General features: G+C 39.8%; 1 protein-coding gene across 3 annotated transcripts in view; it reads right to left on the reverse strand.

Moving 5' to 3' along the window:
- cpne5b (copine Vb) overlaps window positions 1-22,655 on the reverse strand; it is a 108,376-nt gene that overhangs the window by 11,347 nt on the left and 74,374 nt on the right. For 2 of the 3 annotated variants that reach the window (XM_046384236.1, XM_046384235.1), the window contains 10 exons: window positions 20,044-20,147; window positions 18,479-18,583; window positions 10,997-11,038; window positions 10,671-10,746; window positions 8,791-8,844; window positions 8,052-8,113; window positions 4,959-5,005; window positions 3,683-3,864; window positions 3,305-3,432; window positions 2,318-2,420 (listed from right to left, as the gene is read on the reverse strand). In XM_046384236.1, the coding sequence (XP_046240192.1) occupies window positions 2,318-2,420; window positions 3,305-3,432; window positions 3,683-3,864; window positions 4,959-5,005; window positions 8,052-8,113; window positions 8,791-8,844; window positions 10,671-10,746; window positions 10,997-11,038; window positions 18,479-18,583; window positions 20,044-20,147 (903 nt within the window). The remainder of the gene's footprint in view (window positions 1-2,317; window positions 2,421-3,304; window positions 3,433-3,682; window positions 3,865-4,958; window positions 5,006-8,051; window positions 8,114-8,790; window positions 8,845-10,670; window positions 10,747-10,996; window positions 11,039-18,478; window positions 18,584-20,043; window positions 20,148-22,655) is intronic. The other variant, XM_046384237.1, reaches the window with a different exon arrangement.

Consider the following 22,655-nt stretch of genomic DNA (forward strand, 5'->3'; position numbering starts at 1 on the left):
CTATATAACTGAAACACGCACACACACACACAAACTGAATTCACGAACACAAATCCACTCCAAATTCATATACAACACACAGAAGGTTGTGCACATTCGGGCTTCCTCTCACTCTGCTTCTCGCTCTCTCTTGAAGATACCTCCCAGCATAAATAAGTATGAGGAAAGACTTATATAACCTCAGCAGTGTGTCCTCCCTCGCCCGGGATCCGTGGGGAGTAAAAGGGAAAGCAGTGGAAGCGGCAAGCATCAGTAGACATTCACAGTGGAGTCAGTGAGACAGAGCAGCAGGCAAGATCTTAAAAGGAAGGTGTGGCTGTTCTAATGTTTTGACTAACAGTCGCAAATTCCCTTTAAATCCAGTCTGCTGGGTGTTCTGTGCCTGCGGCGGACTGAGGAGGAGGAGGAAGAGTGAAAAGAGGAAGAGACCAAGGAAGCAGAGAGGAAAAGGAATGCCAGCTACCTGCTATTTAAAGCTGGGAGGAAAAAAAGAGGACACATTTTGGGGAAAACTCAGAGGAATAAAGCACAGTGCTGTGTATTTTATTTACTGACGCAATATCACAAATATGTTCACTACAATTGTAATGGGTGAGAAGAGAACCCGTTTGTACCTAAGGGACAATAGAGGATTCCTTCACAGCATTTGAACATTGTTGAGAACAAAACCTGGATGTTTGGTGGAGCTGTCAGGTAAATCATTAGTCTAAATATCGCTCTGGTGAGTTCTGCACTCACACCAAAAGCCTAAAACAAGCAATTACAGCACAAAAATGTCAGTTATGTGAAACGCCAATTTTTTTGCTTTCCAGATTGCAGAGCAACTGCTGCTGTCAAATGCTTTGTCTAAATCGATGTGATGACCACAACGAACATCTGGGCTACATATTTTTGTCCCAGAGGGAAAACACAGTATCCATTACTGGTGTTGAAACAGTTAATTGATCAATCGTTTTGCTGACGATGATCAATTGATGTTATTATTTACACTTCTCTTTGTCATATTTTTATAAACTGAATATCTTCTGGTTGGAATCACACTAAACAAACAAATTAAATATGTCACCCATCACTGTAAGAAAATTAAGATGGACATTTTTTCTCTATTTCTAAATAATTCTGAATAAATCTAAATAATTTGTCGATTAATTTTAAATTGCCTTTTGTTGCCTTGTCTTATGTTGGTTGGTAGGCATACTGAGCAGGATTGGACAGTTGTTTGTAAGCACACCAGGGGCCTCATATGTAAATGGTGCACACATTCACCCTCTTCTCCTCCTCCTGACTCGAGCTGGCTCTTGGTACTGTGGTGCTCCCTGGTGTCAGACTCCCCCAGTTTCCACATTACAATCACATGACAATAAGTTGCATGTCATTGTATAACTTAGTGTGTCCTGCCTGCTTATTATAAGTAAAATGGATTGTGACAAGGATAGGTCTTCTGCAGAGTATAATCCTGCAGAGTATACCTTTTAAAGAGCAAGTCTGACACACTTTGCATTCTTTGAGAGTGAGATGAGTGATACCTGTGGCGGCAAAATCATCTATATTAAACGAACTGAAGCAAATTAAGAAAACATCAATTTGGCAACATATTGCAAACACAAACAACACAACCGAATAAACAAGCATGCTGCAAATACTCACAACACACCCATCACTGTGTGTATTTTGTCAGATTATTTGAAATTGCAGGTTCATAATAATAAGTAAAAGACCAAGGCTATGTTAAAAGCAGATATCTGCTGTAATATCTAGATCATGCCATCACCATGTTAAAATCAGCCAAAAACACTTACATTTCAGCAAATCATTGCAACTATCATTTTTTTGTGTTCCCTTGAAACAGATCCATCTGGTGGGTGACAGTAATGCACCTTTAACCTCTTGTGTTGTCTTGTGTGTGTTTGCAGCGCGTTCATCTATTTGGTTTTGTTCAGTGTGTTGCACTGCATTTGCTGTTAAACTGATGAAGACGTTTTCTTTATTTGCTCGTGTTTCGTCTCTCTGCACATGCTTTTTTTTAATGTCGCGGAGGGTCGAGTGCTCTCAGCCAACAAAGACACCACTCTCGTGTCTGTGTGGTAGATAAGAAGCTATTGACAGCAGCTGGCTAGCTTAGCTTAGCATAAAGACCATAAATGGGGAAAATGGCTAGCATGGCTCTGTCTGAAGGGAGGGATAAAAATGACAAGTTGTGATTTTCACATCATTCACTTTATAAATACTTCCAGTTTAAACCTTATGAAACAGGGCATACACCTTTATATAGTGCAATAAAGAACCCCCCCTCATTTCCCCATTTTTCCATTCTTACATTTACAATGGCCTCTTTGGTCTGGGCCATGTCAGAAATGACGCCGTCTGTGATGATGAGGAGCACAAAGTACTGAGAACCATCCTGCACTGCAGCGGCATACCTGCACAGACATACACACACAGATGCAGAAAGAAATTAGAGGATGCTGTATAATCTCTACAAAAAACAATCTGATTTGAGGATTTATTGATGGGCTTATCTAAACATTGATATAGAAAATAAATCCATAACAACACATGTGTTATCGTGCACTCTCACCACAGGAACATTCAATAAAAACATTCTTTGTCATTGCTGTACCTCAGATAATGCTCATTAAAACAAATACACAAGATTAATCAGTCCAAACAATCAAGTTTAAAACAAAGCTGCCTTACACTGCTTGATTCACAGATTAGCGCCTTTGTTAAAACCTCTTCTCTACTTGAGTTCACCTATTCAAATGCTAAACACCAGTGCTGATGGTTGTTTATTCTCACAGCTATGGCTCTCTGCCACAGTTTAAAAATGTGTGACTCCATTTTATCAAAATGACATTTTTAATTACAACAGAACATTGGCGTAATCAGATGGAGAATTGTTTGGCTATGGCTCAACAAATGAGATTGTGAGCGAAGCGGTGACAGTGAGAGGTGGACGTGGATGTCAGAGGCGTATGAATCCACTCGGATCATTATCACAGTTTATAAGCTTTTTCTAAATGGCTTTTCTTATTTATTCCATCAGTAAAATCCGCCATTGAAGTGTCTTACAGAGGCTGGGGCAACTGGTTTCAGTATCAGCCTCATTAATATAAAGAACAAAGGATCAGTCTTCTTTGCACCTATAGAGTGAATAAAAGGAGGGAGCGATTGATTTATGCAGACCTAAAGTATGTTGAAAGATCTCACTGTTGTTTAAATAGCAATTTTTTTCTTTGATACTTTGCCACTTTAATAGGAGACAAAAAGAAGAAGCTGTTCAGCAGCTGCGTTGCTTTCTGACCTGGCAACATGGTTCACCACAGGAGCAAAGTTAGTTGGCCCGTAGAGCTGCACTGTCCTCAGACTCTGGTGGTATGCCTCCAAGATACCCTCAATACCATTGCAGTACGGATTTTCCATGTTTCCATTCTGACAAGGAGAAAAACAGTGGAAATCAATTTTAATGGACTTGTTAAAAGCGTTTATAGGCAGAAAATGTCAAGATCTTTATCCAAGCACTCTGGATACCTCAAATGTCATTTGTTTTCTTATTACCAGGTCATGCACAAAATCCGTAAATAAACACAATAAAGTAAGAGAGAAAATCCAATGGTGTTGAATTCGGACGCAAAAAGCATGAAATAATGATCAGAAAGAAATAAGAGGAGGTTGACTTCACCAGTGGAAATTCATGTGACACCCGTCCATCAGGGGGCAGTTTGGCTCCAAAGCCCAGAGCAGGGAACATCTTGTCACTGTCGTAGTCCTGAATGATCTCGCCGACAGCCTTCAGTGCCATGGCGTAGGCGTTCAGCTGGTAGGGGTTCATGTAGTGCAGAGAAGTGGACTGGGAGGGGTTACCTGTGGACAAATCCATCAATCACGAGGTCATTGTGGGTGATGGGGAGCAGAAAAATGTGACTGAGAATGCAAGACAGAGTTTTTGTGCACCTCCGCTGCAATGACATGACATATATAAAATGAATTTTGTTTGCTGCAACCATACATCAGAGTTAACATGATTCCTGTCAGGTAAAGCTTTCATGTTCAGGCCTCAGAGATGATGTATCATTAACAAACAGTGGGAGGAAAGCCATTGTGAAAATTGAATACTTTCAAATCATAAATTAATGGAGCATCTAGGAAGCTTGTCAATAACTGTGACCCTTCTTCTCGTTAATGGCACCATGTAATTGTCAACATCCCAGCTTGGATATTTTGGATGTTTCAGAAAATGTGCACCCTGTGAGGTTGTGGGTGACGTGCTCACCATCTGATTATTACCCCTGATATCTGATGGCAGAAAGCCTGCTGTTTGTCTGGTCAGGCTGTGTACTCGCAATATGGAACAAAGTGATCTTATATGGGACAAAGTGATCTTATCTGGAGGTCAGAGTATAAAAACAAAATGTCACAAATGTCACCTTGACCAGCACCTGCTTAGGTTACTGTTACTGTTACTGTTAGGTTACTGTTACTGCTATCTCTGTCGAGCCTTCTGCAACCACATGACGCACAGGCCGTTTACTGCTTTTCAGAATTCTGTGTGTGGTTGTTCAAAACATGTCAGTCTCTAAATGATGTGCTTCAGGTGGCACAATGGCTTAAGTATAATTTCACTTAAGTGTGGTCCTTTCAGCCTTTGAGAAGTTTTTTTTAAGTTGAGTGGATGGTTTTACACCATTTGCTTTATTTTAGTTTTGCTAAAATGCCTGCTATAACTTTTATTTAGACTGTATTGGCAGAGCACTTAGGTGGAAGAGCTATACAGGAAAGGCTATCACTTATAGGTGCCAATGAGTGCACAGGTTTGTGTGCCTGTGTCGACTGCTTGTGCGTGTTTGTGTGATTGATTCTGAAATCGCACGTCACATTCAAAGAGCACTGCTATCTATTCTCGCCTCCCCTACACACACACACGCACACACACACACTTTGCCGTGAGTATCACTCACCATTAGATGCTGTGAAATCGATGGCCACAGTGAAATTGATCTGCGTCCTAAATGGGGTATGGAGAGGGGGACATGGGAAAAAAAATCAACGACAGAGGCCAGCCAGCAATAACAACATGCCAGGCCTCATTAAATTTCAGTGCTCTCACCCCCAGTGACACACACACATAAACACATACACTTTCTGTCTGATACAAGAAAAGATGCTAACTAAAACAGAGGAACATACACAACATATGGCAATTATTTCTTGTGATGATATAACTGCAAACAAATCAATATTTAATTGCCATTTCTTGTCTTTTTCATCAGCATTAAGACACAAAGTCCAGTCACTAACTTGTCAAAAAAGATTTCATTGATTCCACTTTCCGATTTATGACTTTCACCTCTGTGAGGAGTGGCAGGAGGTACTAAGGAGCCTTTGAGACATTGAGCTGAGTAAAAAGTAATTAGACTGATGGAGCTCTTAAGTCAAATCATAATCCAATTTTCCGTGCTTATGAAGCACTACCCTCTTCTTGCTAATTTATGAGAATGAGATGAGGCCTTTGGGGCCTGAATGACAGCTTCTCATCATCTACTGAACGAAAGCCATCAGAGAGGAAGGCTAAAGAATGATACAGTAATAAAATGAACGTGTTAAAGATTCACATTAACCTTTCAGTTTGAGGGGGGGACAGAATATGCCACAACCTGATACTGCTAACCTTAGCATTAATTAAACTTGATTTCATTAATTCATGAACACCAAGAGCCTAATTTTACAGCTTGAGATGTGAATACTAAAATGCAACCGTTCAAAGTTGTAAGTGCCTCCTCTGTTTTGTGCCCCCCTCTCCGATAAATAACGAAATCAACTGAAATAAATAGTAAAATACATTCATGTATTCAATAGCTACCTCATTTTGAGAATTGTGAATTCTGAATCTTCAAACTGACAAAAAGAAAAGGAAATCAAATATGTTTGTAACGTTCATCAGATGACTTGAAGACTTTGAACTAATTATTCAACTTGAGTTAACTCAAATATTTAAAATGACATTTAAACTTACTTCTATAGGTTGAAACAGCCCAAAATTATTTACACTCTGAATGGGACAGATGACTGGACCGCCCAAAAAATATGCCATAATGACAGGAATTACAGGAAAGTGCTGCAACAGCTTGTTTTGAAAAGATTTTTACAAGTTCTTCAGTGTTTCTTCTGGTTTGCTGTAAAGAGCTGTGACACACTTTCCTAACTTAGATGTATTTTCTAAAAAAAGCAAATGGCACAGTAAGTACCAGAGTAATGTTAAGGGGCAGACTGATGAGAATGATATTTTTGAAGTGAGACCACTAAACCTTAAGGTTATTGTATCATAGATCAGCCAACGCCAGCAACTGTCAGTGAAATCTGTCACACTTGTCAGCTCTGCCACAGCCCATAAAACCCATGACAGCTGCTGTGATGGGACAGTGGAGATCAAAGTGCAGCCCAACCTGCCTGAAAGGCAAACTTAACCTGAGACAGACTTGATATTCACATGTCAACCTCAAGCTTATAAACTAAGCTGAGGTTAAAGGGTTGTTGCCCACCATGAGGACAAAATATGTTTGGGACCTAAATACTATAGACGCCACCTAATGTGAACTAATCAAATAAGAACCTGAAAAATGAAACCAACATCTTCTTTTCCTTTTGGCTGTTCCTCTTTCCTCCGGCCTGTTCATGCCTCTTCACCTCTTTTCCACAGTCTTCATTTCTCTGGACCATTGACCCTAAATACTTAAAGTCCTGCACCTTCTGTACCTCTGCTCCCTGTAACCTTACCGTTCCACTTGGGTCCCTCTTGCTCACACACATGTATTCAGTCTTGCTTCGACTAACCTTCATTTCCCTTCTTTCCAGAGCAAACCGCCACCTCTCAGGATTTTTCTCCACCTGCTCCCTGCCCTGACTGCAGATCACAATGTCATCTGCAAGCATAGCACATTCCTGCCTAACCTCATCTGTAAACCTTTCCATCACCACAGCAAACAAGAAGGGGCTCAGAGCCGATCCTTGATGCAGTCCCACCTTCACCGTGAACTCCTCTGTCACACCTGCAGCACACTTCACTACTGTTTTGCTACTTTCATACATATTCTACACTCTTCTAACATACTTCTCTCCCACTCCAGACTTCCTCATACAATAACGCAGCTCCTATCTTGGCACCTTGTTTAACCCTAACCCTAACCCTAACCCTGATCTAACCCTAACCCTAACCCTAAGTGCGCCACAATGCAGCTCCTTCTGACCTTCTCTGTACTTCAAAAATGAAACCAACATAGAAGTGCTAAAAACTGCAGTTTGTCCAGTGACCACCTGAGGCTGGCTCCAAAAGCAAGTCAGTCCCCATGAGATCCCATGTTAAAATGCCCAACTACACAGCAGAAATACATGTTTACATGGACCTTCTGGAGACATTAACACCCACACTGAGCAGCCCAGGGCATGTTAAACCATGTGCCTTGTACCAAACAGCAGACATAATTAACAAGTGGCTGGTGTACACTGAGCATTTAACAGCTAAAGAGAGATGTTTTTGGGAAACTGATAGAGAGCAAATTAGAGCAAAAAGGAGAGTAAAAATTGGACTAAATTGCACTATTTTTTAGGTAACCTACAAATACAACTCCAATGCTAATGTTCAGTGTCTTTTGGACGTGTAAATGCTTAATTGTTTGCTTACTTGTCAATAACAACTTTTAAAGGTGATAATACTATATGTTAGGGTTGTATCCAGAGCATGTTGTGAACACAAATGCAGATTTAAGCATTTCATCATGATCTTCAATGCCCCACTGAAAGAGACACAGTTACAGTGGAAAACCATGAATCTAGTGACAACAAGTAGATGTGAGCATAAAATCTAACCACTAAAACCATCTCAATTCCCTAAAAAGTTCTACCCCTCCAACAAAGTAACACAATAACAAAACGTAATCTACCCCCTTAATTGATATCCCAATGGTTTACACCATGTTGTGGTTAACTGCACTTTGTTTGTCTTAAGAGGAATTGCAATCTAATAAACAGGTAGAGGTTTGGTCATTCCCACTCACCCTCCTTTGATGTAATCTAAGAATGTAAACTCTGACTCCACCGAGAACGAGAGCAGGGTCACCTGGAATTAAAAACAAAGGGAAACATTTTATTAAAAGTTGAGGTAACAATCTTTTCCTCCTGGATAAACTTTTTTAAACAAAAAAACCCTCTACTTCTATAGGTGGTTCGGTACTGAACAATCACTTTGGTAAAAGATGTGAGCTGGCAGGTTTCTGTTGACCGACTCATTTACATTGCCAGAGGACAAGTGTGAAGAGAGGATGAGATCTATTTATATGCATTGCTTGCAAACACCCTCACTGCTGGATAAGTTGTGTGAAAATTGGTGTCTCAATTGGTCATTGGTGTCACCCACTCTGATCTCTCGGATCTTATGTCCTCCAAGTTCTGCACTGCCTTCATCTTTCATTTTGGCGCACTTCCATACTTAATGGCCAAAAAGGATGCATATACACAAGGATGTAAGGCAAATTTAGGTTATTTTGTTTTGGCTTTAACTGAATTAACAAAGCTTCTTCTTTTGCTTCTTACCAAACGTTTTAAATAATTGGTCTGTGATATGAGAGTTAATGAGGAAATGCTTTTTTCACAACCTAGAGAACACAGCATCTTTTTTCCAAGGAGTCAACAGTTTTGCGATAATTAATGAGGGAGTCACTTAATAAAAGAGAAGTAGGTGTGGAGAAGACAAGAGGCACAGTGCCAGTCCTGGTTCGCTGCTGGAGCCATACTTACTGTTCCTGAATTGACATATTTTTTTTTCTTCATTTTCTTCTTGGTATTAATCACCTAAAACATAAACAACAAGAGGTACAGGTGATCCAAAGTGAACATAGTTTGGCCAGAATTTTGTCACAACTGATTATAATAAATGCTGGTTAAAAGCAAAATAAGAACATATTGTTATACAAAATTGTTTCATATAAAAACTATTCACTTACATACATAGGTATTTATATATAAAATTTACGTTACTATGTGCACACATGCAGTATCAAGGTGTATAAAATCAGCCAGTGCCAGTAATAAGATTTTAGAATTGTTGTTTTAGTTTTGCCAGGGCTTAAAATATATGACAATAATCAAATAAAAAAGAATCAAAAATAAGTCAGTCATTAATTCATCTGAGGAAATAACTGCATTAGAAGTGTATAATCGTAAAACTCCCACCCTTGTTTTCTGACTAACAGGAGGTTGACTTGCAGCAATGTATTTTTACACAAATTAAAAATAGAATGTAATGAAGGCAGTACGCGTAATGAAGGCATATATGTGGGTGGCTTGAGGAGAAGGGCATGCCATCACATAGCTGTATGTGGCTTGTGGAGAGGGAGGGGTGAACAATGAGCTTGTCCATGCAGAGGACAATTTGAGGAAAGTAAGAAAAGTGTGTCTGTGTGCAAGAAGTAACAGATGGGTGTTCAGGGGAAAGCTAAGCATAGGATCACTTAGAAATGCTTGATGAAGAGACACTTCAACTTGAGTATCGTAGATATGTCACACATCACACAATTAAAAGGGAGAAGGCTGGATATTCAAATCAGAGACTACAAAGAATCGAAGGGTGAGACAGGCTTTGCAAGACCAGTATTCTACAGGCTCCAGAACAAGAGAGAAATGTCAATCCAGCAACCAAAGACGTCTGAGCTCATTACCTTGTTTCTCTATGGCTGCTAGGTATGCAAGTGACAGCCTCTAATTTAACATGGAGGGATGGCAATTTGTCTGACACATTGAACAATTTGCTGATGCAAAAACTAAAGGGCCTTTCAGTCTCACTGGGAGGTAGAGTGGAATCAAGAGTAGCGTATAATGGAGCTGACATCCAAAAGACAGGTATTTGTCCTTTGGCTGAAGGCCAGCAAAGCACAGAGGCATGAAGGAATTGACATGCCCTCTTGCGTGGTTTCGATTTTCAAGATTTTCAAGATGAAACATTTTCTCGTGAATTAACATAATGCATTCTGCTATTGTTAAAATAGGTTGTGATTTTGGTAAACATGGGACATACTTAAATCATTTTCAGGCCTTGCCCATCAACCTTTGATTCGGGTAGGAGACATTTAAATGAGTTGTGTTTGTAATTTGCATACTGTGCTGTATTGTGTACTAATAAGAGGTATGGTAAGCTATCCCATGAGAAGTACTGAGAAATAGCTATGATCATTCTAAATCCCTGGATTGTTCTATTAATCCTGTTTAGTGCTGCTGCTAATAGCCCCATTTCTATGTGCGTCAGCATCCAGGTGATTACTGTGGCAAAATAAATCCTGAAATTGGAAAAGAACAACAGGTCCAGAATAAATATTTAATTTGATGTATAACTGCTTGGGGGAGGTAGGGAGACATGCACAAATACTGTACTATAAACGTGTCCTTTTAAAGCAATGAATTAGGAATGTATGGAATACGTTTTTCATCATGTTTCTTGCAACTCTGGAATAAATGAATTTGTTTGCTGCAGAAGTATAAGATATCCACAGAAAGGGAAGTGCCCCAGGAATGGAAAATCGTGCAACAGTGATGTTGGAAATAGAAATATCACTCATGTCAGAAATTTGATCAGGGACACCCAGCGTAGAGGGATTCCAGATCTCAGGAGACAAGAGACACACCTCGTACACATTGAACTGGCTCTGCCCTCGAGCTAGTTCTCTGTAGCTGGTCGTAAAGTCCCCAATGAAGTCATGGCTGGGAGAGGGAATGAAAAGAGAGAAACACCTGAGCAAGAAAAAATTATTACGTACAAATAACAGGACAGATAATTGGGAAATTATTGGTTTGTTGGGTGAATATGTGTGGAAAAAGTTTAATCTTATCTTACATTTGAGTTTTATTTTGTAAATTGAAGACAGATGAATCTTTAATTGAACAATGAACTGCAGGTTAAAGATAATTTGATTCAATAGCAGTTATGGCAAGTCTTGTTAAACACACTCACCTGCCATCCCTATCCCAATCATACACTTCCACCTTGATTGTTCTGAAAAAAAAAAAAAAAAAGAGTACACATGCAGTCTGGTTAGATTTTTGAGCAGCGTGTTAATTGGCAAACAATCTTATCGCAAAGTGCATTCAGTAGCTTGTTCTGGAGCTTTCAGTTGTATCATGTCCAGTTATTAATCAAGAGACGGAAAGCTCCAGAACAAATGATAGACCTTCAGCAACCTGTAACCTGGTTGCTACCTTTCCTGTCCTGACCTCATGCTGTTGGCTGGAGGTTACACAGCACAACACAAAAGCTGACACCCAAAAATGTCCCAGCACAGCAAAGTACTAAGAAAATGTGAAAATACAGGCAGAGTTTCTGCAGATACAGACACCACCACACACTACTAGACTGTCATAGGTGACAAGTGAGAGTACTGTTTTTTTTAATATACTTTTAAGTATATCGACCACTCAATTCTCACTGGTCAAAATGTTAGTTATTTCTGAGCAATTCATTCCTCACTAGTCCTCACTAGTCATTGGGTTAAGTAGGACTTATTAAGTACAGTAATCAGTAGCTTTCTCAAAAAAAACATAGCTAAGTTTAAGTATTATACTAGTGTCCATTGATATAGTTTTGTAAGATGAAAATAGTGTTTTTAATAAAATAGTACTCAGGGAACCCCACAATCAATAAAAACAGATGTTACTTTGTACTAAAACTGGGATACTTGCCAGCTTTAATACAAGATGAAGCAGATGGCAGCATCTTGCAAGAGAAAAAGTCAACTTGTATAAAGCACTGCATCTCAAAAATGTAACTTTCAAACTACAGCACACGTTAACTTCCAACACTCAAAAGAATATCAGAAAAAAGACACTGATGACATTTTACACAAATGCAGCAGAAACAATGTCCCAGCAGAGTGAAGAAAGGTGGGAAAAAAAAAAACTTTTTGGCACTTTCATTCCTGAGTCACATTGATCTCACTCCCATGTCTCCCCTCTCTCTCCCCACTTCGTCTTACACAAGTACTGACACCAGCCCAGATCCAAAGAATATAGAAGCAAGCGGCACATCAGAGAGTCTTTCCTGTCACTGTGGAATTGAAAGATCCCTGAAATAAGCCCAACTTCCTCCCTGCCACCTGGCCCCTGTCGTTCTGTGGTGACAGTTTGTTCTTTTGAGGTTATCTTCAAGGCTGTGAGCTAGAGAAAATGTGCTTGTCACCTAGGTGGTGGAAACATGATGCTTCTCCTCCCGTGTGGAAAATGAGAGGGGGTAAAGTAGAAGTAAGGTAGATACAGAAAGAGACAGCAGAAAGAGACAAGGAAATGGTATTCCTTCCCCTGACCAATCAATAAGCAGCGCTGGTGCCAGGTGTAAGATGTACAGTTTTAGTATAGGCTATGCTACTCAAATGAAGTACAAGGAAGCTGTCTGCATGTCGACTCAACACATTTGCTATAATTTTATTTCAAATCCTAACTTACAGCTGCATCAAAGGACTCAGATGATCACACCCTTGAGTGGCCCCTTGAACTCTCAGAACAATATACACTCCAAAACCAATCTGCCACAGATCTTCAGATATCTTCAGCTACTATTCTAAGACATCTTTAATGAACATGACTCATGTTCAGTAATGGAGGCGCATATAATTGAGGGGAAAAAAGACACTGAACAATTCTTCAGCTCAAATTACACGGATCTCTCTGTGATCTCTTGCCAGGGATGAAAATAGGCTATGTTTGAGTCACCTGGGTGAGCATGTTAATGGGAAAGAGTTGATTCTTTTCATGTTTTTAATGAATTATCAGCATCAAAACATTCAAGTACCTTAGGTACCACCTACACAGTGGAAGCACACTATACAGGGGGTGTGAATGAAGTATTTATAAAAAAAAAATATGGAAGGAATTAAAATTTCTTCACATGACAGCAGTAGAGCAGAATATACAACAACTTGGAAGTACCTTCCATTTCCTTCCTCTCTCTCCTTCACACTTTGTCATCCTCTTTTCCTCACTCATCTGACAGAGGTTTTTTCACATGGATCATAACTAAATATATCTGCCTTTGCTACCTGTTGTTATCCTCCTCTCCTTAATTTTTCCTCCTGTCTTCCTCTTCTGTCACTTTCACTGCTTTGCTTTCCTTCCTTTGATTCTCTGTTAAACCGTAGTCTGTTGTTCCCAGAGCAGAGTGTATGTGCGTAAGGAGAGATGGATTTGTTCAAGGATACCTCAGATGCTTGCTGTCACCGGAGACTCAACTGGATCTTGGCACTTGAAAGACAGTCAGACTAATCACTGCACCACCATGTTGCCAGGCAGCAAAGTTGGGGGGTGGAGGTGTTTATATCCTTGTCTGTGAGTATGCAAGTTACTTTAAAAGGTACCTAGAGAGATCTGACTAAAATATGGTAGAAGCATAGCCTTTGGCAGTGATTCAGATCAGGGATTTACGAGAGTTGTTTCCCAGCAATAACAAGCAACACTTTCCCAATGACAGATTTTGTGCAGCCATGTTTGTGCTTAGTCAAATTTAGGTTTTGTTCAGTGTGCCTGCATATTGTCATGGTTGTTGCCATTGTGGGAGAAAATTGAATTTAACCTCATACTTTTATCTATAACAAAAAGTTCATGCTAAGTTAAAGCTAATTATACTGGCTGATACTTGGTACCATTTCAGTGCCAGTGCCTTTTTTTCTTTTTGTCATTTTTCTGCTGTGTCTCACTATATGGGGGGCTGCTTGGTGTTACTTTATGTGTTGAGATGAGGCTGTAACTGCAACATACTTTATAAAAGGACATATGCTGTCTGACAGAGTAAATTTTAATAATACTGTTCCCGAAGGAAATGCAAAGCACCTGGCCTGGAAGTGAACCTCTGTCTACTGGATCACCTCATAACATATAAAACCTTGCTCAGTAGGTGGTCATCTTGTATTTGAAAAAAATACATTTTGACCCATTCAACTACAAATACTTAAAATAAACCTAAAAATAAACCTACCTAAAATACCAACCCATCAGCTGTCGGACTAAATAACAACCACAATAAAAATGTATTGTAAAGTTTGTTTTTAGGTGATTTAAGTCATCTAACAATCCACTTCCTATGGAGTATTTTTTGCAACAGCCTTAATAGAGCACAGCAAAGACGTTACGTCTTGGAAACTGGATTGGATACCCAACCTGGTTTGAATGCAATACAGGCATAATAACCTGAAGGTACAACATCACACTGAGCTAAAAAAAAACAAAGAAAAAGGTCTGTGAATCGACAGGGCAGGCAGTCAGTACAAATGTTCAAACATGCAGCTGCTAGAGAGAAGTTTACGGCCACCTCCATACAGGTCCAGCAGGGACTGGCATTCAACAGGGGCTGACTAATTGTTGACTGCAACTAATTGTTGTAGGATACACACTGAGAGAGACCATGGAACTGAAATGCAAAATTAGTTTTTCCTTCTTCTGTCTGTCAGAGTTTATTTAAAAGGGTTCCAACATGTATGAAGAGTCAGACACAGAATAAAATCATAAGAGTTCATTCATGTACCAGTGCTTATTTGTCTGTTTTATGAACTAAAGTAAAGACATTGTGTCAGTTGGAACAGCAGATTACCCCTTTGTTGAACTTGGTCCAGTTGCTCCCTTTGCCCTCTGATGCATCGAACAAGAAAAACATGTCTAAGCTAAAGCACTGATCTAATTGGAGCAAAGTGCGTCAGCAGTAGGTCATGCACTGACATACTTGAGTGGGCTAGTAACTTCAGCAGATAAAGTCTCTTAGATGCCTACTCCAACATGTGCTGGACTCGGAGTGAGACAGAGAAGAGTAAATGCCACAAAAATGACAATCAGTTGGAGCCAGAGTCACTGCATTTCACCCAGAAAAAAACAGCAATAAACATATTAGCAGTGTTTCTCACCAAACTAATCTGCATCTTTTGCGACTTTGACAACTCTAATTAAAATAATTTTGTATCCCATTTGATCAAGCACCGAATAAGGAAACAGCACATCTCCTTCAGATTATTTTTATAAAGGGCATTTCTGTCCAGCTGTTTTCGGCACATGTTCTGATTGCACAGACAAAAAAACTGAGTGGAAATGATGGAAGTGTGATAAAAAGATCTAAATATTACAAAAAAGTTTTTATGCTTAGCCGAGGTGGAAATGGTGGTGTGTTAATAAAAAAACCGTATGTGACTAATTGTGATGCAAACAAACAGAAATCATGGCATACATGACTTAATGTCCAACAAAGCTTGAATCTTTACATCTAAGACCTAACAACATCATAATGAACATAAACAATGAACATGGCTGTTGTCTGTAGTCACAGCTGTTGGGCTAACATGTTTGCATTGAGAAATTGACTGTGACAACTACCTTGCTAATAACTCTGGCAATATATCCGCCTAGCCTTGTGGAAAATGCTGGTCACGTGCAATGAGGGCACAGGTAGGCAGGTATGTAGGTAGACCTACCTGCAGCCAGACCATATCACAAAATGCTTGTAAAACACATTACCAACCCAATCATAAAATTTCAAATTTGTGTGGAACAATGACCAGGCTGTTCCTCAAATTAATATATGAAAAGAGCATAAATGCCACTTTTTCCACTGTTTTTTTTTTATGATTTGAGATTTTTCTCATTTCATCACATCATCTTGTTGCGCTGTCATCGTCTTCTTCACAAGGTTGAGTGGCACAATGTAGAATATAGTTTGTAGATGTTACCAATATCAGTAGAATGAAGAACCATTCACCCAGGTATCTATTTCATGGAATACTCCATGGAAACAACCTGGTCTTAAGTCATGTATTTTTTTTCCACCCTTGCGTCCATTGCCCTTGCAGGCCTGATGTGATTATGGGGTGCGTGTCACAGTATGTATGACAGGAGTCTGTGAGGGTGGACATTGGGATTCAGTCTTTGACAAGAATTCTTTTGGTCTCTCAGTGAACCCAAAAGAGGAAACAACAATATGCATGGATGTTGCCCTATCAAAGGTCTCGTTCATATCTCTAAGTCTGGGACATTCGGGCAGGAGTACTAGGGTCTAATTTAGGAATGTGGTTGAGGACTTTTTTTGGTTGACCTATTACAACTGAAAGGATTTGATCCCTATTTCATGTAGGATCTTTGATATATTGTTAATAAATCGTTCTGAACTGATTTAGTTCATTTTTATTCCCTGGCTCTGCAGTGTATGGACACCACTTTTCAGATCCCTAGAAGCTTCAGTTGATGCATATAAACAGTAATTACAAAGGCTTAGATCAAAAGCATTGACAACCTTTAAGAGCTTGTTTGCTGAATACACCTACCATCGCAGAGGCTGGAAGAAATTATTTATTAGTTAGTCTCAAGAACTATATAATTAACAAGACAGGCAGACAGACCTTCTCACTCCCCTCTCAAAGAAATATGGATAAAAAAAAAAAACAAGCAAGCGCTGACATGCAAAGTTTATTCTTCACCCACGCACAAGTATGTACCCTGTTTATAGCGCTGTCTTGGTGATATTTCAAGACCTCCAGCATTTCCGGCTGTTTTAGCTTGTGGCTTGTCACATTTTATTATACTCCAAGTGTGGGCGTATGTGTGTGTGTGTGTGTGTGCATGTTTCTATCAAACAGGAGCATTTTAGGAGTTGACTATGATGCCCGATTCAGTCTCTTGCGCATGATTGGCTTTGACAGGGTAGTGACCCCTTCTTGAGCTCACACATGATTGGCTGGCTCACACAGTTTCACCTAACATTCCCCAAGTATCAAATACTTCTGGAGGCAACCCCATACATCCGTGAGACAACCCCATCAGTCACTCCGTTCCTGTCTGTTTGGGATTTATCGTAGTTTTCTGAGCACGCACCACGTTCTCACCATTCTCACTAATTAGAATTTGACTGCATGTATAGAAGATAGAGCAAACACCTTTGAGAGAGATGAGGAAAAAAAAAGAGAGGCAAGAAAAAAAGATATAGTATGCCACATGAAATATTTCCCACCACAAAAGTAATCTGTCTGTCACTCCTTTTTCATCTTCCCTCGTGGCTCCTTCATGATTTAACTTTTCGTCCCAGCACCGTCTTTTAAATTAGAGGCACACAGGCAAGCTGGGAGAAAAATGAATTCGTATCCCCTCTGACACAACATGTCTGCATTAATTATTTGCCAACAGGGAAGAGCAACCCATCATTATTTTAAGTATTTAGTCAGCATATTTAGTCTCCAGCTGATTTATTTTAAAAGTAGAATCTCTTGTATCAAATAAACTTATGCACTTGGTCACATAGGTAATAGCCTATAGAGCTAAAAACTGGCAAAATGTATTATGCTCACACTGATCCATGACATGTAGCCTACATAACAAGTAGCATTTTATTTCAATGAAGAGCTTGTTAGTCATAGCATTTGAAGTATAAGGAACCGTAGATCAAACTCATACTTCATGTACCCTGGTTGTTGTTTGCTTAGCTTACATACTTCCCTCAGATAGGTTTGGCTGGGGTTGCTGGAGAATGCCGGTGTAGGATAATATTAGAACTGTGATATAGTAGGTATCATCCAGGATGCTGGCATATTCCATAACCCCACAAAATAACACAGTATGAAATGATCAATGGTCTTAACACTTGGTTAGGCTATTAGTAATGTAGTTAGCAGAACATGGCAACATTTACAGCTTACATTAGAGCACATAGACACACAGTACAATCCATTTACACTGCTCCTCTTGTATTTTTGTTTTTGGTAAGGCTAAACAATGCCTGAAGTGCAGGTAAACCCATAAATGTCAAAGATGCCAAATATTGATTTTATAGCAGTCACATGCACACTCCTTCAACATGTGGAGATATCCACCTAGTAACAGTTACTAAACAATTGCTGGACAACTGGTCTTCAAGGCAGGGGTTTGGTTGGGTAGTCAGTTTACATAAATTGTTATAACTAAATATAATAATCGTTGCTGAGAGATCTGAACAGATTAGTGTTGATAAAAGAAACACCACAAGGAGATCACTGGAGATTAGAGAAGCTTGTGTCTGATCAGCGCTATTCTAGCAAAGATCAATACCAAGGGAGGTCCTGAGCACACAGCAGCAGAAATAATGTGACGGTACAAAGAATGGGAGGCTTAACACTGCACCATGTTGTACTGGTATTGATTTGGACTGGTTACACTTATCAACGTTTATTGTGTGGTAATGGCTGTCACCAGTATGTACTTAATCAGTCAGATGGATTGTGATTAGGGACCATGAAGGCACTCAGTAGATCGACCCATCAGAAATCGATGAAGGCAGAAGATAGCAATGAGGCCAAAATTATGGACTAACCCATATCATCATCACACACACACTATTTCAAGTGTGTGATGAGGTGGAAATAGAGGGGATGAATGAAGCCAAATGCTCGAGTGAAAGGTAGGGGTCAGAAAATGTAAAGAAGTGGGGGATATTACTTCATACCTGTCGTAGTCTCCATTGCAGAGCGCCCGTACTGGAATAGTGAAAGGCTGCCACACTGGATTTAATGTGTTCTTCACTACCTCTGTTTTATGACAGATAGTAAACCTAGAGGAGGGAATTCAGGAAAAAATATGTTGAAAGAGAAGCAGAGGTTATTATTTGTTAATTATGCAAGTCCAGAAGAGAGATAAATATGGAAATAAGGGGAGGAACATGCAACTGAAGGCAACAGGAGAGACAATGTCAAATCCAGCAGTCACAGGGGAGAGATGCTTTAAATAGGGCCGTACCCAGCTTTGTTTACCTCTTGGCTTGTCTCCCAGCTATAATGTGTTTTAGACCACAGACAATCATTTAATATTTCAGTCTGGCTTTTAAATCCTTTCCCTTGACCACAAGTGGGACAATGATATGCAAATGGTTTCTGTGATAGCTGAACTGTTTCACAGAGCTCAGACACATAAATTCCTATCAAATGCCCCCAAAATATCCTCGCAAAAAGCAACAACTTGAATCACTTTATTTCTTTTTTTTTTTTTCACCTAAAGCCTCAGATTTCTTGTGCACCACTAAGTGCCGCAAGCCTTTTAAAACCCTGCGATTCTTTAGCCACACAGGCCTCTAATTTATAACCCCCTCTGGCACCAACAAGAGTTACTTCTAGCACATCTGTGGGGATCCATTTCCCACCCGGTTATATATGAAAAAATACTGAGAAAAGCTAGAAGACAGCTAATGAAGCACTTGTGAAAGCATCTCCGACTAGATAGGGCTGACACTGCGACAACTGCACAGCCCCTTGGGAGGCTGAACAGCACTCTGGGAAAGTGTGTGTGTGTGTGTGTGTGTGTGGTGTGGGGGGGGTTGGGTAGATTGCCTCAGAAACTGACTGTTTTTCTTTTTTTTCCTATTGATGGAAAATGCAGATTGTTTTTTTCTTGCTTTTATGCTTTCTACAGTAATTGCCTCTCTTTCCTATTTGCTCTCCTAGAGTCATTTATGTAAGACAAAGTCATGGGAGTTGGGGTTTTGTTATGTACTTGCCCCTGTATGCAGCCTCTTAAGTTGTGCATACCTCAGTAAGCACTGCAGTTCTTCTCATACTGTACACATATTCTCATTCCTCCTGACTCTACTTTATTTCCTCTAATGCTCCCTCTGTTGTTGTCTTTCCTTCTTTCCCAGACAATTTCCACTAGATTTTTTTTTTATGTTACTGTGACCTTTATGATATTGTACTTTAAAACAAAATTTTCTCATGCTGCAAAACTTATTTTGCAGGCTCTCATGGGAGCTAATTTGCCCTGCTTTAAGAAAGTCTACGTAATATCTGACAGTGTCTTCTCACCATGGGCTTTGCAAAGATTTGGTAGCACAAAATTTAGCAATTCTCATTATAACTGTGTCTTTTGATGGCAGTTACATCAGTGTACCAAGACTACATCTCAGTGGATTGTACATGTCTCACAGGACTTCCTCAAACAACCTTCCGCTGGCAGCATCAGCACTTGCAGCTACCCTTTGAAACACAGGGATGACAAAACAAAATCACACCAAAGACTCACGTGCCGTCCTCGTTGCTTCTGTAGAAGACCATGAAAGGGTCAGACTTGCCAAAGAAGTCCTTCTTATCCAGCTTGTTGGCACAGAACTGCATAGTGGCACTGTCCTGCAGGGACACATGGAGATGCAGGCACAGAAGTGAGATACAGTAGGTTCAGGGAAGGTGTTACTTATGAGCCCTATGAATGTTTGGTCCAGTTTTGTTCAATTTAGGGGGTTTAGTTCAATCTCTTTTATGTATGGGAGTGTAAGAATAGTAAGGCTTCATGTCCTGCCAGTACATCCTCACAAACAATCATACATGTGCAGATATTGTACAAATACCCACCAACGTGACACAGCTGCTGGAAAAAGAAAACACAGCTCAGAGAAATGGTAAAAGTTGCACATTGTGAAAAGAAACAAAAAGTTGACAATTGGAAAAATGCTCTTCCCCATTTTGTATGAGGATGTGGGTGTAGACATGTGATTGTTCATTGTTTTGGTATGTGTAATGTGAATGTCACCTGCTTTGAACTACTGGCAGTCAGCCCACCACACACTCTAGCTTTATCTATAAACATAGCCTAATGGTGTGTGTTGAAGTGTGCAGGCATTGTAAACCCTAACCATGGTACTGTATCCACCCACCAGCGCTCCTCCCGACATTAGTGCCAGCTGCTTACCAAGTCTAATTCTAGCATGAGTAACGGCCATCAAGCTAACTTCTTCTGATACCTGTCACAGCATCTGGAAAGCATCAGATGCTTCAAATGTATTTCAGCCTCAGAGAGACATCAAACACAGAACACAGTTTCTGCTTTGGGCTTTGTAATTTTCTAATATGTTTGGAGGGCAGTTTTGATTCTTACATAATGTGATGATGCACTTAATGTTGCTCTCAATTTAGAAGCATGTCCAAAACTTTCTGAGGAAATGTAGTCATATTTTTTACTACATGTAGTTCAACTTCTGATGTATCCCTATCAATTTCAGGCATAAATGAATAACTTCCAATTAGTCCTGAGCAGCCACCACCCACATCTGGTTTAAGACTCACCCATTTTGAGCATGGATACTTATAATTTAGTTGGTTGAACAGATACAGATAGTGGCGTACTCATTCCAAGTGAAAAAGTTAATTCACCTTTGCTGTTTTGTATGAATAGTAAAAAAAAATGGAAACCGAATTCAAATATAAACACAAACAAAGCTGTTAGTTGAACAGTCAACTTAAATTCAGCTCAGCAGAAGTACCCCAAGCCTGGTCGATCGGTTAAGTTGTTCTTTAGGGTTAAAGCCTAACTTTAAACAAAGTTTGCTTCTTTCACAATCCATGTTTGTTAAATGTAGTTTTTGAAACCACAAGCATGCAGTCTTTACAATCTTTTCACATCAGTAGGCCAATGACATATGACTAATCATTTTTACTGTAAATTTTCTGCTATCCCACAACTGCCCCCGACATGAGCAGATTAAATGAGACTTTTAAAATTTGTTCTGCATTATCATCTGGATTGCATAAATAAAAATGACTGCTGTTACAGCAGAGGAAATTTTCAACTTTTATGACTAGAACTGCATTTCATTAGCATAGCAATAATTTATCAGTTCACAAAACTCTTTGCAGTGCACAATGGTGTACTTATGTGTCTGACCGTGACCTAAGTCTACAATGAACTAACAAGCACCATAAAAGAAAACACATAATATGTAGCTTAAATAAATCAAAGACCAGCAGCAGATGGTAGGAGATTAATTTTCTATGCAAACTAACTCTTACCCTTTCTCTGTAATACAACCTCTCTACAAATAATCCTGACCGTGCATTTCCTCCAACAGTTGTTTATCATGAGATGTAGCGCTTTTACCAAGCGCAAATATAAATCACTTGGCTGCTGTTGAGGCCTGTACTACTTGTTTGTTATTATTCGTCCTGTTCTTGGCTCTCCCTGTGTGCAAGGAAGGGCCGTACTTTTCTCTGGCATATGGGCTGTAGCTAATCTCAGAAAGACAGTGGGTTCATCACGGTATGTTCAGACGCTGTAACAGTAGCTTGTCAGTGCCCGAGGCCTTACACTGGGCAGCCATGGTGCCACTAATGATAGCTTAATAGCTTTTTAATGTTGCAGCTTGCACCTTGTGTCTGGCTGTGTGCCGAGTGGCAAATCAGCAAATGTGTGTGAGGTTGAATATGACCTGACTATGAGTGAGAGCGAGAGCGTTTCTGTGCACATATGCTGATGTCCATTTTAATTCCTGTGTGTGTCTTGTGTGCCACGGTGTCTCCTCTGTGTCTTTATCGCACACAGCCAGCCATGGCACAGCGCTCAGTTCCCTCCGAAACACTCATGAACACCTCACCCCACTCCAGCAGTGAAGGGAACTTTATCTGTATTCCTACCCTCATCCTGAGGACACATACACACCACACATCTGCCATTTCACACAAACCTCCTACACACAAGACTCAATCACTCACTCTGATTTTGATTCATTCTCTTAAAAACACTCTTTTAAATTCTCCCGGGTGTTACTGGCTCCCATGCTGCTTACTTTTTGACACAAAAGCAGCTGAATGCTTTTGTCATCCGAACATGTGAAAGTAGAAATATTTACTGTAGCAACATATTTT

The sequence above is a fragment of the Scatophagus argus genome, chromosome 3 (genome assembly GCF_020382885.2).
Source record: "Scatophagus argus isolate fScaArg1 chromosome 3, fScaArg1.pri, whole genome shotgun sequence".
In the NCBI taxonomy this organism is placed as follows: domain Eukaryota; kingdom Metazoa; phylum Chordata; class Actinopteri; family Scatophagidae; genus Scatophagus; species Scatophagus argus.